At 26.5% G+C, this 18284-nt stretch overlaps 3 protein-coding genes across 3 annotated transcripts; 2 read left to right on the top strand and 1 right to left on the bottom strand.

Moving 5' to 3' along the window:
* Positions 1–981: 981 nt before the first annotated feature.
* Positions 982–4219, top strand: LOC123259315 (palmitoyltransferase ZDHHC3-A). Its single transcript, XM_044719679.1, has 4 exons — positions 982–1174; positions 1237–1518; positions 3351–3509; positions 3661–4219. Exons 1-4 carry the CDS (start codon positions 1062–1064, stop codon positions 3941–3943), a joined length of 837 nt encoding a protein of 278 aa, XP_044575614.1. The 5' UTR covers positions 982–1061; the 3' UTR covers positions 3944–4219.
* A 1623-nt stretch (positions 4220–5842) lies between these two features.
* Positions 5843–11951, bottom strand: LOC123258775 (histone H4 transcription factor). The gene is made up of 6 exons (XM_044718988.1): positions 11839–11951; positions 9150–9772; positions 7842–8175; positions 7449–7764; positions 6207–6516; positions 5843–6100 (listed from the first exon to the last, which is right to left on the bottom strand). Exons 2-6 carry the CDS (start codon positions 9741–9743, stop codon positions 5882–5884), a joined length of 1773 nt encoding a protein of 590 aa, XP_044574923.1. The 5' UTR covers positions 9744–9772; positions 11839–11951; the 3' UTR covers positions 5843–5881.
* Positions 11952–12071: 120 nt separating this feature from the next.
* On the top strand, positions 12072–18273 carry LOC123258776 (tRNA modification GTPase GTPBP3, mitochondrial). Its single transcript, XM_044718989.1, has 4 exons — positions 12072–12216; positions 14722–14895; positions 15047–16013; positions 18016–18273. The coding sequence occupies exons 1-4, from the start codon at positions 12072–12074 to the stop codon at positions 18254–18256; spliced, it is 1527 nt and encodes a 508-aa protein (XP_044574924.1). The 3' UTR covers positions 18257–18273.
* The last annotated feature ends 11 nt before the right edge of the window (positions 18274–18284 follow it).

Here is an 18284-nt window from a genome sequence, read left to right as displayed (position 1 = left end):
GCATATAACAAGAAAAAAGGGCGCTGATATTTAAAAAAAAAAAAAGTACTCTGTAAGAAATTAGTTAATTATAATTTTCTTTTTTTTTATCAGTTACACAATTTATTTTTTCTTAAAAAATGAATGAGCGTTACGAGGCGTGCACTTTTGGATTTTCCAAACTTTTTTTAACTATAAACAAATCCTTTTATCAGTGTGTGGTCAAATACAGAGAGCGGTCAAATACAGAGAGGTCCAATACAGAGAGCGTCGACTGTAAAACCAATAACTTCCCGATTTTTGAAAATTTTCAATTTTCTTAGCGGGAAATTAAAAATCAAAAATTTAAATTTGTCGGCTAACTTTAGTATTATCTAACTTTAATGTCATAAGTTTTATAGACAAGTGTCATCTATGAGAGAAATTACTTACAACTTGTGAATACTGCAGACATGGATTGTAAAAAATGTAGCTGTCTATTTTTTGTTGTGAAAAATAAAAAAAACAATAAGCCGAAGCCATATGTCAATTGTCAACTAAACTAACAATTAAATTTCAATGAAAAATGTTTGTTTATCAGTGATAAGATTAAAAGTGTATTGAAATATTTATAAAATACTTCGGAGTGATATAATTTAATTTAATCATCTGATTATTGTTATTATTATTTATGACGTTATTTATAATAAAAAATTACATAAATAAATACGGTAACTTATCTTATAAATAACTAAATAATTTATTAATTTAACAATTATATTTTTGAACAAATGATTCACTTTTACACTGTTTGTTATTATTATTATTAGTAAACAACCTTGATTTATTTATTTAAATTCGTTAAATCAATACAACAACATTTGCTACGTCACAATCCACATGAACAAATTAAAAAAAAAAAAATAAACTTTTATTTAAAAATAAATGTTTCAATTTATTGTGACAAGTTTTAATTAATTTTTTATTTTAATTAAAGAGAACAAAAAAAATGAGAAATAAAAAAATGACAATAAATTTTAAAATGATTTTGTGGTGATAATTCTCTTAGAAAACAATTTATTTGTTTGGAATAATTTTTAAAAATGTTTGTAAAAGACCCGTGCGGAATAGTCTGTATTTTAGTGACGTATATCGCAGTATTTTACGCTGATTATGTTGTCATACGATGGATTATTTTGCATACGATGCAAGACAGGTAATTTTTTATTTTTAATAATTAAAAAACTATAATAATTTACCTATTATAATTATTTACAGCTTATGGGGCCCATTTCACGTGGTTTCTTTCAACACGATTCTACTGTTGCTGATGATGTCCCATTTGAAAGCAATATGTAGCGATCCAGGTGTGGTTCCTCTTCCTCAAACCAGGATGGACTTTTCTGACATCCATACTGGTGGCACTGGAGCTAGTGATGATTGTGAGGAAAGAGATGATTGGAGTGTTTGCACTAGGTGCGAGACTTATCGGCCGCCTCGGGCTCATCATTGTAGAATTTGCGAGAGGTGTATTCGGAGAATGGATCATCATTGTCCATGGTAATTATTTATTTCTATAAGAAGCATTGTTATTGATTCAATCATAATTAATTTGTAGAAAATTTTATCACAGTAATTTTCTTGGAGGAAAAATTGTCAAGTTGCCTGTCTAAAATTGTTTTTTTTTCCGAGTCTAGTAAATTTTTTTTCTAATTTTACAAACTCTGCTAGTGAAAAAAACAAAAAAACAGTTTTAATAAAAAATCCAATTTTATATACTAAAATTTTGCTTTATTAAATAATAAATTTCGTTAAATTGCACTATACTTTTTAAACTATTGATGTTTTTAAAGATATAAGCTTATCCCGATGTTACACTCATCAAGAGCTTTCATTTCAGTACCCACATGGATTTTTTATATATTTTTCATATATACATATATATAATATATAAATATATGAAAAATATATCAAAAATGCATGTGGGTATTCAAATGAAAAGTCTCGATGAGTGTAACATTGGGATGAGCTTATATCTTTAAAAATGTCAATAGTTCACAAGATACAATGTAATTTCTTAATTATTGAGATTTTTAAAGATATAAGCTCATCCCGATGTTACTCTCATCAAGAGCTTTCATTTCAGTACCCACATGGATTTTTTATATATTTTTCATATATACATATATATAATATATATAAATATATGAAAAATTGATGTGGGTACTCAAATGAAAGGTTTCGATGAGTGTAACATCGGGATGAGCTTATATCTTTAAAAATGTCAATAGTTCACAAGATACAATGTGATTTATTAATTATTGACATTTTTAAAGATATAAGCTCATCCCGATGTTACTCTCATCAAGAGCTTTCATTTCAGTACCCACATGCATTTTTTATATATTTTTCATATATACATATATATAGTATATATAAATATATGAAAAATTGATGTGGGTACTCAAATGAAAGGTTTCGATGAGTGTAACATCGGGATGAGCTTATATCTTTAAAAATGTCAATAGTTCACAAGATACAATGTGATTTATTAATTATTGACATTTTTAAAGATATAAGCTCATCCCGATGTTACTCTCATCAAGAGCTTTCATTTGAGTATCCACATGCATTTTTTATATATACATATATATAATATATATAAATATATGAAAAATTGATGTGGGTACTCAAATGAAAGGTTTCGATGAGTGTAACATCGGGATGAGCTTATATCTTTAAAAATGTCAATAGTTCACAAGATACAATGTAATTTCTTAATTATTGACATTTTTAAAGATATAAGCTCATCCCGATGTTACTCTCATCAAGAGCTTTCATTTGAGTATCCACATGCATTTTTTATATATTTTTCATGTATACATATATATAGTATATATAAATATATGAAAAATTGATGTGGGTACTCAAATGAAAGGTTTCGATGAGTGTAACATCGGGATGAGCTTATATCTTTAAAAATGTCAATAGTTCACAAGATACAATGTAATTTATTAATTATTGACATTTTTAAAGATATAAGCTCATCCCGATGTTACTCTCATCAAGAGCTTTCATTTGAGTACCCACATGCATTTTTTATATATTTTTCATATATACATATATATATAAATATATAAATTTATAAAATATATTAAAAATTGATGTGGGTACTCAAATGAAAGGTCTCGATGAGGGTAACATCGGGATGAGCTTATATCTTTAAAAATGTCAATAGTTTACAAAATACAAGGTAATTTCTCAATTATGTAAATAAATAATTAATTTTTTAATCTAGATATTTTAATATTAAACTATATTTGTATTTAAAAATACAGTAACATTTTTTTCCTCAATAATATTTGATTTAATTTTATCAATTTATTTTATAGGATAAACAATTGTGTTGGAGAACGTAATCAAAAGTATTTTATTCAATTTCTCGTATACGTTGGTGTACTTGCCGTTTATGCTATTTCATTGGTAATTGTTTCATGGGTTACTGACTGCCCAGAATGTAGTACTGATGTAACTATAAAACAAAGTAGGATGTAAGTAACAATTATTTTCAATCAAATCTATTTTTTAAAGCATATAAATTCAGCTTCTATTGAATTATGATTATTTATACTTAAAAATTAAAATAATAACAATAATAATAATAATAGTACTAAAATTAGAATTAAAATATTTTTATTTCAGCTTGCATTGCGTGATATTAGTCCTGGAATCAGCTCTATTCGGAATGTTCGTGGTAGCAATCCTTGTAGATCAATTCCAAGCGATTCTCGGAGATGAAACAGCAATTGAGCGGCTTCAGGGTGGACACAATCACTACCACCATCACCCGAAATCACGTCGTGCTATCACACTTCTCTCCCAGGTCTGCGGTAAAAGTCATCCTATTTTGTGGCTCTTTCCTTGTCACAATCCACCGCGTTATTCATTCCGTCGTGATGATCGACTGCTCGATCACGAAGTATAAGTCTGCTTTATTTATTATCTTAAAATATAATTTCAACATTTATTTACTAAGTACTGATAATAATTAATCTTAAAAAAAAAAAATAGAATTATATTTGAGCTTAATGTCAATTAATTGAATTATTGGTATTCTTCCGTTGATTTTTTGAATCAGCAATCATGATCACTTTGATCAGCTTTAATTACATATCCGATAAACGGCCTTTATCTAAATTAGCTTGATTATTTTGTCTATACCTAATTAACTAATTATACTGTTACAAATTATAAATTATAATCCAGTCTTTTCTATTTACTGTTCCTATTTATCACATCTGTACATAAATTCATTGTCCTAAATGTCTCTACATGCTCGCGGGTACTGTAATACCATCATCATTAAACTATAATCAATTTTTTATTTAAATGTATAAGCTATACATAAAAATTTAAACAATTATAAATAATACTACCAATTAATTAACATACTTATTAATTATTTTGAGTCTATGTAACTTTGTTAATTATTTAAATTTTAATTATGTCAAACAAAAATTATTAATTTTATTTTATTGAGATTTAGATTTGTTTTATATTTAATTATAAAAATACTTTTTGTATTATTTTAAAATACGTAAACAAGCCAAAAGACATTGTATTTAATTACTTATTTAAGTATTAAAATCTATGATTTTTATTATTTATATTTATATTATTTTTTATTAATCACCTAATAAAAAATAATTTCTCACTATGAAATAAATTGCTCATTTCATTTATATTATACTTAGTCACCATGCATTGAGAAAAAAAATTTTTTCTTTTTAATAAAAAATGGTGCAGTAAGAAATTAATTTTTTAAAATTAAAAAAAATTTAATTTGGAAAAAAAACTACTTGCGAATTTTTATTCAAAATCTTTTTCACTAGAAATTTTTTTTTCAACAAGAAAGTTGCTGTGAGAAAAATATTTATTTCTTCAGCTAAAAATTAAAAGGTAATTATTTACAAGTCGAGTCCATCCTATTTTTGGCCATATCTAAGTCAAAAATTAACATTTTATAATTTTTTTTCAAAACATTAAAAATGTCGGCTAATTTCAGTTTCATGATTTCATGGTGAATAATAAAAATACTACTAGGGTTGCATACGAAAAAAAAAATAAATTTCTGTTTGATTAAACAACAAAGACGTCAAAACGAATGCAAAAGTAAAATTTCATTAAATCTGTCTGAGAAAGCAGGTGATTTTTGGCCTAGACTGATAATGAGGTACACAAATTAAAGCTTATTTAATAAGCTTTCAGATGCCATTTATAGAATTTTGATAAGATATCGCGTTCAATTGTAATTGCACGAAAATACGGTGAAAGTGAAAATTTTTGCGATTTTTGAAAATTTTTGAATTGCTCTCATTTCTAAACTAATCGACAGATTTGGCTCATCTTAGAACTTAACCTCGGAAATCGTCCTAAGAATAAGTATGTTACGTTTTATTGAGATCCGTATAGAATTACGGAAGTTAGAGAAGAGACAATGCCGATTATATTGTATATATATATATATATATATAAACTATTGAACCATATGTATTTTCTGAATCCGCTTGACGAGCTGAGTCGAAATATAGCAAAATTTTTCAAAAGTTCCGTCATGAGGACCAATGCAATAGTTAGATTTCTATGAAATCTACTGAAAACGAACAAGTTAAAAAAAAAAATAGAATATAACAATTTTCTAAAAAATTGATAAATTTTTTTTAAAATTTGTTAAAATTTTGATAATCAACTTTTATTTTTTTTTTTTAATTGTTCATTTTTTATATATTTTTCAAAAACAAAAACTTCGTTCAAAAAAATAAAAATTTACTTGTAAATAATTACCAAATAAAATTTTCTTATCACAACAATGCCCATTTTTTAAAAATAAATTTTTTTTCACAGTGCAGTTTAAATCTAAAATTTAAACACCTAAAATAACAGGTAATCCATCTGAAGATGGTAAAGTTTTGGTCTCTTGGGCTTCAAATACTTGATGATTGATAATATTACCATCTTCATCAACTTCGTCAATAGAAATTAAAATATTTGATATTGATGGCATGGATTTGCCAACACTGTCTTCAACATCTGTATTTACTTCTAATTGTGTATTAGTGTCGTCACCATTGTCTTCAAAAATCTATAAATAAATTTATAATCATAATTATTATTTAAAACATTTATAATTATAATTATTAGAGTTTAAACAAATTACAAAAGATATACTACAAAAAAAAAAAACTTACTTCAATATTAGGAATACGTGAATCAGTATTAATTTTTATTTTATAATCCTTTGACGGTAACTCAGACTCTTCAATAACCAAATCATTCGCACCGCCTTCTTCTTCATCAATGCATTCATATCGTACCATTTGTAATCGGTAACAGCCATCCTCAACCCTTGTGTACTGAAACCGTTTATGGCCGTCAGGCCATCGGAGATTATGAGCTCTCATTAAATGTTTAGTTAAGTTGTAACTTCTTCGATATTTTATTGGACATTCGTGACAACAATACCATCTGACTTCTGATCTATGGACACGTTCAATGTGCCTAAAATAAAATAAACTATAGTTAGAAATATTATAATACTTGATTAAAAAAAAAATTAATTTTATTAATTATAATAATTGATGAAAAATAATTTTTTTTTTGAAAATTTGCACTCATAATTCTTTTTAATTTCTACATGGACAATTTTTTTCACTAAATTTTTCTTTTAAGTAGTTTAAGGGGCCATGAAAGAAGATTTGATAACATTTTTATGAGATGATTTTTGGTGCATTGTTTTGAGCTAAATTTTGGACAGTTTTTAATCAAATTTTTAACCACATATAAAAAATATAATAATAAAAACAGAGAACTAATTTATATATGAAATTTTTACAAAAAAAAAATTAATTCATAAGAAAATCGCAACTTTATACAGCCTACAGAAATCTACGTCAAAATAATAAATTTTTGTTTATTTTATGGAAACAATAATTATAAAAAAGAGTTCCCTGCATTCTTTGTCACTACTAAGTGGATATTATTCTTATGAATTAATTTTTTTTTTGTAAAAATTTCATATATAAATTAGTTCCCTGCTTTTATTATTATATTTTTTATATGTGGTTTAAATTTGATTAAAAACTGTCCAAAATTTAGCTCAAAACAATGCACCAATAATCATCTCATAAAAATGTTATCAAATCTTCTTTCATGGCCCCTTAATTATTATAAAAATGGTAATCCGAAAAAATAGACCCGAAAAAAATTTGAAAGTTATGAAAAATTCATATTATTTCATTAAAATTATTATAAAATAAAAATTATAATAATCGCTCCATTTTTTGTTGCAAAAAAAAAATATTATTATTATTTGTATTTTATAATAACTTTAATGAAATATTATAAATTTTTCATAACTTTAAAATTTTTTTCAGGGATTTTAAAAAAATATAAAAAAAAAAAAACATATTATTAAGACTAAAAATAATTACCTGTCCAATACATAAGCATTTTTACATGTATAAGAACAACCTTCATTATTACAATAAAAGTTAGGTCCATTGGTATGTACTGTCATGTGTGAATCCAAATCTTGTTCTGATTTAGCAGCATGGGTACACAATTGACAGCGAAATGGTCGTGTACTGACATGTCGATATCTAACGTGCTTAGCTAAAGACGCTGGTGACTCGCAACTCATGTCACAAAATTTGCATTTGTACCTGAATATATGAAACCTCATGTGTTCACGTAGAATATTTTCAGTTGGATAAAATTTTGTGCAGTAAGAACATTGAAATCCTTGAGCTATAAATAAACGATAATAAATTAGTAAAAAAAAATTTTTTTTTTAATTATTGATGCTTATTAAAATTAATAATTACTTTCTATAGATATTTGCCTGCGGCAGTGATCAAAAAATTTAGTATTGGACGCAAACACTGCACAGCAAGTTGGACAAGCCACAACTTTTTCTTTAGTATGACATTTAATATGATCCTTGAGTTTGTGAACACTCGAACAAGTGCTGTTGCATCCAGTCCAGAGGCACTTTACACCGTTTTTAACTTTGTTACCACGTGGATTATTCTCTGCGTGTTGAGTAACGTGGTACAAAAATAATTGAAAATTATTGAATGACTTCAAACATTCTTCCCAGTCGCAGATTAATAGTACTGATGAATCAAATGTTACTGCTAATCTTTCCCGTTGACATTTCTGAAATATAATGTGGACTATAAATGAATAAAATTTTGCTTTATTAAATAATTACTTCTGTTAAATTGCACTGTACTTTTTTAACTATTGTCGTTTTTAAAAATATAAGCTCATCCCGATGTTACACTCATCGAAAGCTTTCATTTGAGTACCCACATGCATTTTTGATATATTTTTCATATATTTATATATATAATATGTATAAATATATAAAATATATGAAAAATTGATGTGGGTATTCAAATGAAAGGTCTTGATGAGCGTAATGTCAAGATGGGCATATATATTTAAAAATGTCAACAGTTCACAAAATACGAGGTCATTTGTCATATTTGTCATATTTATAAATATATAATATATATAAATATATGAAAAATTGATGTGGATACTCAAATGAAAGGTCTTGATGAGTGTAACATCGGGATGAGCTTATATCTTTAAAAATGTCAATATTTCACAAGATAAAAGGTAATTTCTTAATTATTGACATTTTTGAAGATATAAGTTCATCCTGATGTTACACTCATCAAGAGCTTTCATTTGAGTACCCACACGCATTTTTGATATATTTTTCATATATACATATATATAAATATATGAAAAATTGATGTGGGTACTCAAATGAAAGGTCTCGATGAATGTAACGTCAGGATGAGCTTATATCTTTAAAAATGTCAATAGTTCACAAGATACAAGGTCATTTTCAAATGCAGCTTAAATACTTATCATTATATGACTATTCTGGACACAAAATTTTTCTCAATTTTTAATAATATAGATTAAAATAATTTTCATAATTTTCTTATCTCTTTAAATTTTTATCAATTGTTCAAATATTATAGATCATAAATTATTTTATTGATTTTTGTATAATATTTAACTCAATCTATTGATTCAGCTAATCAAACAACTGACAAAAAAATACAACCAACTTAAAAAACAATTTATTGAAAATATAAAAAAAAACAACTTACTGGTAATTTAATTTTACTCCGTAAATTAGCACCAATGCATTTCAATTTAGTGTGATAAGCATGATAATTAACATGCTTAATAATAACTGGTGTGCTATCATTTTCATACCCGCAATGTTTCCATTTACAAACATACACTCCTTTCTCGCATGCATCATCTTCTTCCTTATCTCCATCTTCAACTATTACAATATTTTCATTATTGCTACCATCAATATCATTTGTCGCAATATTTTTACTACCACTGGAAACTTTAACTTCAAGATCAGTGACGTGGTTGGCAACATGATGAACAAAACGCTCTACAACTGTGGATGTGTACTGACAGTCCTTCCACTCGCAAATTAAATTCAAGACTTCTTCTTTCGAGTGAGTGTTTAATCTACGTTTCTTTCCGCCACACTCAGACACTGAATCAAACTCAGAATCAGTGTCAAAGCACTCGGATACATCAAAATCACTATCTTTATCGCGTTCTCCTTTTTGATTTATGTTCAAACTTCCAGCTGATGAGGATATGCTTTGAACTACCCACTGGCTGCATCGCTCTTGTAATTCTTTATTTTCAACATACTGCTTTACTTCATCAGCCATTTTTTGAAATTATTATTAAATATTATTATCTGTAATATATAAAAAATTTATTAATTATGTACTAGCAACCTTGCAGTCACCACGTGACTGCCGTGACTTTTGAACTATAAATAAATAAAATTTTGCTTTATTAAATAATGACTTTTAGTAAATTGCACTGTATTAACTACAGACATTTTTAAAGATATAAGCTCATCACTATGATACACTCATCAAGAGCTTTAATTTGAGTACCCACATGCATTATTGATATATTTTTCATACATAGATATATATGAATATATTAAATATATGAAAAATTGATGTGGGTACTCAAATAAAAGGTCTTGATGAGTGTAATGTCAAGATGAGCTTATGTCTTTAAAAATATCATTAGTTGACAAGATAGCAAAGTCATTTCTTAATTATGGCCATTTTTAAAAATATAAGCTCATCCCGATGTTACACTCAACGAGACCTTTCATTTGAGTACCTACATAGTATTTTTTACATATTTTATATATATGGTACTTGAGAAATATATAAAATATATGAAAAATTGATGTGGGTACTCAAATGAAAGGTCTTGATGAGTGTAATGTCAAGATGAGCTTATATCTTTAAAAATATCATTAGTTGACAAGATAGCAAAGTCATTTCTTAATTATTGCCATTTTTAAAAATATAAGCTCATCTCGATGTTACACTCAACGAGACCTTTTATTTGAGTACCCACATAGTATTTTATACATATTTTATATATATGGTATTTGTGAAATATATAAATATATTAAAAATTGATGTGGGTACTCAAATGAAAGGTCTTGGTGAGTGTAACATCGGGATGAGCTTATATCTTTAAAAATGTCAATATTTCACAAGATACAATGTCATTTCTTAATTATTGATATTTTTAAACATATAAGCTCATCCCGATGTTACACTCAACGAGACCTTTCATTTGAGTACCTACATAGTATTTTTTACATATTTCATATATATGGTACTTGAGAAATATATAAAATATATGAAAAATTGATGTGGGTACTCAAATGAAAGGTCTTGATGAGTGTAATGTCAAGATGAGCTTATATCTTTAAAAATATCATTAATTGACAAGATAGCAAAGTCATTTCTTAATTATTGCCATTTTTAAACATATAAGCTCATCCCGATGTTACACTCAACGAGACCTTTCATTTGAGTACCTACATAGTATTTTTTACATATTTTATATATATGGTACTTGAGAAATATATAAAATATATGAAAAATTGATGTGGGTACTCAAATGAAAGGTCTTGATGAGTGTAACATCTGGATGAGCTTATATTTTTTAAAATGTCAATAGTTCAAAAGATACAAGGTCATTTCTTAATTATTAGAGCATTCTCGAATGCGGCCTAAATATTTATCATCATAAATTGACTATTGGTGAAAATGATATGGAACCTTGAAAAAGCACAAATTCAAGTCAAGATCTGTGTAATGACACTAATTTTCTTAAGTATACACAGAACTATAAAGAATTAAAATTTTTCTTCATTAAACAATGACTATTGTGAAATTGCACTGTACTTTCTTAAATATTGACGTTTTTAAAGATATCAGCTCATCCCGATGTTATACTCATCAAGAGCTTTTATTTGAATACCCACATGTATTTTGATATATTATTCATATATACATATATATAATATATATAAATATATGAAAAATTGATGTGGGTACTCAAATGAAAGGTCTTGATGAGTGTAACATCAGAATGAGCTTATATCTTTAAAAATGTCAATAGTTCACGAGATACAAGAATATTAAACCTTGAAAAGGCACAACTCCAGGTCGAGACCTTTTTAATGATACCAAATTTAACCATAAAAACCCATTTTATCATATAAATAAACTAGCCACAAAATTTTTCTCATTCTGTTAATAATATAGATTAGATTATTTATTTTTTAACACTTAAACAGTTCCCGCCATTTGTGACATTTATGACGCTAGTCAAAATATTTTTAACCTCTGCAATTTTAATTATAATTATTGTCCTCGTAATAATATTAACAAGTAGATAAATTGTAATTTAAAAAAAAATATAGTTATATTAATAACTTACAGTACTTATTTTTGATTAATATTAAATGATTCTGGTAGTTGTTTTTTATTTGTACACATCAATCGCCATTATGATTTTACGTCGTAATAATTTAACAGAAGACACGTGTGTTTTTTTTTTTTATTATTGTAAGACAATTGTTGAATTAAAATGAGTATTTATTGTTGTTAATTGTAGGCACATAATTAGGATTGTCTTTTAAAGATCCGGCGATAAATTTTTCGGTGTAAATAATGCTGAAGAGAGTTGTCACTAAATGTTGGAGATCTGTTGTCCTGAAGCGTCTGAACGATACTGGTGGTGGCGGGATCTTTAGTTTTGTTTGTCGAGACAATTCTACTGGGGCTTCAATTTCAACAATATATGCTTTATCATCAGGTATGAATTATTATTTATTTATTTAATTGGCCATGAAGTCGAAACTCCTTGCGGCCATCCAAAATTGATACAAAAAAATCTTAATATAATATATAATATGTAATAATCATTATATCAATATTTAACTTATAATTATAATGATTTTTATTTTTTACTTACAGGTTTGTTAAAATTGTTTAATTTTATAAAATCAAAACAAAAATTTTCGGAGTTTTGTGTTAAATTGGATTGAAATAAATTATAACAAAGTCAAAAATTAATTAGTTGATAATTTTAATGATAAAATTTATTAAAATTACTGAAAAATAAACAATATTAAAAATAACAACAGTTGTCAGGCATTAGAAATTTTTTTTATAATTTTATAGCAATTAAACAATTATAAAGAAAATTTAATTAAAAAATTCTATGTGGAAATTTTTAAAAGCATTTTTATTATTTCGCCTTTTAAAAATATTCTGAATTATTTAGACTGCACTCGAAAATGCTCTATCTCTAGATACATTAAGAAATGACCTTGTATCTCGTAAACTATTGACATTTTTAAAGATATTAACTCATCCCGATGTTACACTCATCAAGACCTTTTATTTGAGTACGAACATCAATTTTTCATATATTTATATATATTATATATATATGTATATATGAAAAATATATCAAAATGCATGTGGGTACTCAAATGAAAGCTCTTGATGAGTATAACATCGGGATGAGCTTATATCTTCAAAAATGTCAATAATTAAGAAATTACATTTTATTTTGTGAACTATTGACATTTTTAAAGATATAAGCTCATCCCGATGTTACATTCATCAAGACCTTTTATTTGAGTACGAACATCAATTTTTCATATATTTATATATTATATATATATATAATATATATATATATATATGCTGCTATATATATATATATATATATATATATATATATTATATATATGTATATATGAAAAATATATCAAAAATGCATGTGGGTACTCAAATGAAAGCTCTGAATGAGTGTAACATCGGGATGAGCTTATATCGTTAAAAATGACAATTGTTAAGAATTTACATTGAATTTTGTGAACTATTGACATTTTTAAAGATATAAGCTCATCCCGATGTTACACTCATCAATACCTTTCATTTGAGTACCCACATCAATTTTTCATATATTTTATATATTTATATATATTATATATATTAGGGTGGCGCAAAAAAACCGACTATTTTTTTTTTAAGTCTAGAGTGAAAAAATGTTAGTTTTTGATGTTTTAAGAGCTCTCTCCAAAGGACAGCTTAAAAAAAATTTTTAAGATGTCGTTCCAAATTTTTTTAAATTTCAAAAATCGTCAAAAATCGAATGTTTTTTTTTTTTTTTATGTTTTTTCTCGTTACGGTATAATTTTATAGACTAAAAAAAAGTAAGTTTCTGAAAATTTCAGTTCAAAATTTAAATTTTGAAAGGTCGCTCATAATTTTTTTCAATTTATTAGTGCATTAGTTTAGATTTTTTCGAGCGACCTTTTACTATTCAAATTAAAATTCCATGCATTTTTTTTTTTTTTTATTTCGTACAATAATCGATAAAAATACATCACGAGATAAACTAAAAATCAAGCACAACATAGAAAATATAATTTTTTTTTAATTCAATAATTTTATTTAATCAACTGCCAGGCGTGGGTTCGAATCCCAAGCTGGTCTTAGAAACCAGCTTGGTTGAGATTTGACCTTGCCGCGTAGGTTAAGATTTTTTCAAACCAAAAAGACCCCAACGTACCGCTCCCAACACTTAAAGTCGGCGATATGACTAATTGAAGAAAAAAAAAAAAAAATTATGAGCGACCTTTCAAAATTTAAATTTTGAACTGAAACTTTCAGAAACTTATTTTTTTTGGTCTATAAAATTATACCGTAACGAGAAAAAAAATTAAAAAAAAAAAAAATTCGATTTTTGATGATTTTTGAAATTTTTTAAAATTTGGAGTGACCTCTTAAAAATTTTTTTTTAAGCTGTCCTTTGGCGAGGGCTCTTAAAACATCAAAAACTAACATTTTTTCACTCGAGACTCAATAAAAAAAAAAAAAAATAGTCGGTTTTTTTGCGACACCCTAATATATATGTATAAAAGAAAAATATATAAAAATGCATGTGGGTATTTAAATGAAAGCTCTTGATGAGAGTAATATCGGGATGAGCTTATATCTTTTAAAATGTTAATAGTTAAATAAGTACAGTACAATTTAATAAAAGTAATTATTTAATAAAGCAAAATTTTATTTATTTATAGTTCACAAGTCACATAGTGACTGCAAGGTTGCTAGTAACTTAATTTTTTAAATTACCATAAATCAATTACAATAACAAAAATATTTTAAAAAATTCACTTGAATTTTCAATTCTCACGTGGAATTTTTCAATATAATTTAATTGCTATAAAATATTTAAAAAAAAATTCTGGTTTGTCAGCTTGTGATAAATTTATCAATATTTAAATAAATAATTTAATTACAGGTCACGGAAAATGTGGAGTCGCTGTGGTACGTGTATCAGGAAATAAATCATTGGAAGCATTAAATAAAATGACAAATTTATCAAATCCTTCACCACGGCAAGCATTTTTAAGAAAAATTCACGACCCATTTACTGGTGATATAATTGACAAAGGATTATGTCTTTGGTTTCCAGGTTTTAAAAATTTCTTCATTAAGAAAAAAATTAATTAAAATTACTTTTTCTTCATTAAGAAAATAATTAATTAAAATTACCTTTTCTTCATAAAGAAAATAATTAAGTAAATCTAAAAAAAAAGTTAAATAATAAATCCACTTAAATATAGGCCCGAATTCATTCACCGGTGAAGACAGCGTAGAGTTCCAAGTCCACGGTGGCCCAGCAGTGATAGAATCTCTGATGTCAGCGCTGTCAAAGCTAAAATTAAAGCCCGCAGAACCTGGTGAATTCACAAAGCGCGCTTTCTACAACGGGAAGCTCGATTTAACAGAAATTGAAGGCCTAGCAGATTTGATCCACGCCGAAACAGAGCAACAGCGAAAGCAAGCTTTGCTCCAGGCAGACGGAAGTCTCAGTAAATTATACAATTCCTGGAAAAAAAAATTATCCACTTCGCTAGCGAACATCGAGGCTTACATTGATTTTAGCGAGGATGACAATATCGAGCAAGGCGTCTTGGAAAAATGCAACGAGACTATCAGAGCTCTGGTGGCTGAAATCTCTCAACACCTCGCTGATGGTCGCCGGGGAGAAATTTTGCGCACTGGAGTACGCACTGTCATAATTGGCCAGCCTAATGTGGGGAAAAGCAGCTTGCTTAATTATCTGGCGTGCAGAAATGCCGCGATTGTAACTCCCATTGCCGGGACTACGAGAGATATTGTTGAGCTAAGCACAAATATATCAGGCTATCCTGTTATTCTAGCGGATACAGCGGGACTAGTTACCTCTACTGAGGACATTGTTGAAAAAGAAGGCATAAAGAGAGCCAGGTCTTACGCTACTACTGCAGATTTTATTATCTTGATGATTGATGTCTCGAATTTTTTGTCCAGCGGGAAATCATTTCAAGACTATTTGCATCTCTATATTGATCAGCTGGAAATAAGAGATTTAATTAAAGAGAAACGAGGCAATTTAGTTATTATTGTTAATAAAATTGATTTGGTTAAATATGATGACTATAATATTGTTAATGATTTAAGAGAGTATGGAGCCATTCCGATTTCTTGTGACAAAGAAGATGGATTTAGTGATTTGTTACACGCTTTGACGATTAAATTTAAAGATTTGTAAGCTTTATTCCTTATTTTAGTTTCTACTTAATTAAGGCTAGGTTTTAGTGAATTTTATTATTCTAATTAATTTTTTAATTAACTATTATATAATTTTTGCAATAATTAGTCAGAGTTTTTTTTTAAAAACTTTATTTTAATTTATTCCAAAATTTAAGACGTAACTAGTTGCAGTCACTACGTGACTGCATGACTTTGTGAGCTATAGATATATAAAATTTTGGTTTATTAAATAATGGCTTTTGTTAAATTGCGCTGTGCTTTTTTAATTATTGACGTTTTTAAAGATATAAGCTCAGTCCGATGTTACACTCATCAAGAGCTTTCATTTGAGTACCCACATGTATTTTCATATATTTTTCATATATACATATATGTAATATATATAAATATATGAAAAAATGCATGTGGCTACTCAAATGAAAGGTCTTGATGAGTATAACATCGGGATGAGCTTATATCTTTAAAAATATCTTTTGTTGACAAGATAGTAAAGTCAGTTCTTGATTATTGACATTTTTTAAAGATATAAGCTCATTTTCATATTATACTTATCAAGAGCTTTCATTTGAGTACCCACATGCATTTTTGATATTTTTTTCATATATACATATATATAATATATATAAATATATGAAAAATTGATGTGGGTACTCAAATGAAAGGTCTTGATAAGTGTAACATCGAGATGAGCTTATATCTTTAAAAATGTCAATAGTTCACAAGATACAATGTAATTTTTTAATTATTGACATTTTTTAAGATATGAGCTCATCTCGATGTTACACTCATCAAGAGTTTTCATTTGAGTATCCACATGCATTTTCATATATTTTTCATATATACATATATATAATATATATAAATATATGAAAAATTGATGTGGGTACTCAAATGAAAGGTCTCGATGAATGTAACATCGGGATGAGCTTATATCTTTGAAAATGTCAATAGTTCACAAGATACAAGGTCATTTCTTAATTATTGACGTTTTTAAAGATATAAGCTCATCCCGATGTGACACACATCAAGAGCTTTCATTTGAGTACCCACATGCATTTTTATATATTTTTCATATATACATATATATAATATATATAAATATATGAAAAATTGATGTGGGTACTCAAATGAAAGGTCTCGATGAATGTAACATCGGGATGAGCTTATATCTTTGAAAATGTCAATAGTTCACAAGATACAAGGTCATTTCTTAATTATTGACGTTTTTAAAGATATAAGCTCATCCCGATGTGACACACATCAAGAGCTTTCATTTGAGTACCCACATCAATTTTTCATATATTTATATATATTATATACATATATATATATATATATATATATATATATATATATATATATATATATATATATATATATATATATATATATATATATATATATAATATATAAATATATGAAAAATTGATGTGGGTACTCAAATGAAAGGTCTCGATGATTGTAACATCGGGATGAGCTTATATCTTTAAAAATGTCAATAGTTCACAAGATACAAAGTCATTTCTTAATTATGTATCTAGAGATAGAACTTTTTTGAATGCAGCCAAATATTTATCATAATAAATTGATTATCGATGAGAATAATATAAAAGCTTGATAAGGTACAAATTCAAGTCAAGACCTTTGCAATGACACTAAATTTCACTAAAAAAACTATCCAGGACACAAAATTTTTCTTATTCTCTTAATAATATAGATTAGAAAAGTAAAATTTATGAAAATACATTTACTACGGCCTATTTTTAGACATTTTCCAATTTTTTGGATTTCTGTAATTACTTAATTACAAATTATTAGAAAAATTAAAAAAATAATTTTACTTTTAGAAATTTAAAAAAATTATTAGTGCAAATTTTTGAAAAAATTTCTTATTTAATTTGTAATTATTGTTATTATTAATTTTGTTAATTTTTGATATATTGTCATTATTGTTATTATTTGATAATAATTAATATAATTCTAATAATTATTTCAGATGTGGAAATCCATCAAGAGAAAATCCAACAATAAGTCAAGCTAGGCACCGAATACATTTAAAAACCTGTGTTAATTATTTAAATAATTATTTAGAAATAGTTAATAAATACGAGTATGACATGGTAATTGCTGCGCAACAAATACGTTTTGCAATGAGAGAATTGGGTAAAATAACTGGTCACGTTAGCAGCGAAGAAATTTTAGATATTATTTTTAAAAATTTTTGTATTGGCAAATAAAATAAATAAAATTTTTACTTTTTAAATT

This window comes from Cotesia glomerata, linkage group LG2 (assembly GCF_020080835.1).
Source record: "Cotesia glomerata isolate CgM1 linkage group LG2, MPM_Cglom_v2.3, whole genome shotgun sequence".
NCBI classification, from domain to species: domain Eukaryota; kingdom Metazoa; phylum Arthropoda; class Insecta; order Hymenoptera; family Braconidae; genus Cotesia; species Cotesia glomerata.
This window is presented reverse-complemented; position numbering and strand designations above follow the sequence as displayed.

Bases quoted from the DNA above. Each gene is read 5' to 3' on its own strand.
- LOC123259315 (XM_044719679.1), top strand. From the start codon at position 1,062: ATGTTTGTAAAAGACCCGTGCGGAATAGTCTGTATTTTAGTGACGTAT. The intron at 1,175-1,236 runs GTAATTTTTTAT...AATTATTTACAG, and splicing joins TTGCATACGATGCAAGACAG to CTTATGGGGCCCATTTCACG. The intron at 3,510-3,660 runs GTAAGTAACAAT...TTTTTATTTCAG, and splicing joins ACTATAAAACAAAGTAGGAT to CTTGCATTGCGTGATATTAG.
- LOC123258775 (XM_044718988.1), bottom strand. From the start codon at position 9,743: ATGGCTGATGAAGTAAAGCAGTATGTTGAAAATAAAGAATTACAAGAG. The intron at 6,517-7,448 runs GTAATTATTTTT...ATTTTATTTTAG, and splicing joins AATGCTTATGTATTGGACAG to GCACATTGAACGTGTCCATA. The intron at 6,101-6,206 runs GTAAGTTTTTTT...ATTTATTTATAG, and splicing joins CACGTATTCCTAATATTGAA to ATTTTTGAAGACAATGGTGA.
- LOC123258776 (XM_044718989.1), top strand. From the start codon at position 12,072: ATGCTGAAGAGAGTTGTCACTAAATGTTGGAGATCTGTTGTCCTGAAG. The intron at 14,896-15,046 runs GTTTTAAAAATT...ACTTAAATATAG, and splicing joins ATTATGTCTTTGGTTTCCAG to GCCCGAATTCATTCACCGGT. The intron at 16,014-18,015 runs GTAAGCTTTATT...TAATTATTTCAG, and splicing joins ACGATTAAATTTAAAGATTT to ATGTGGAAATCCATCAAGAG.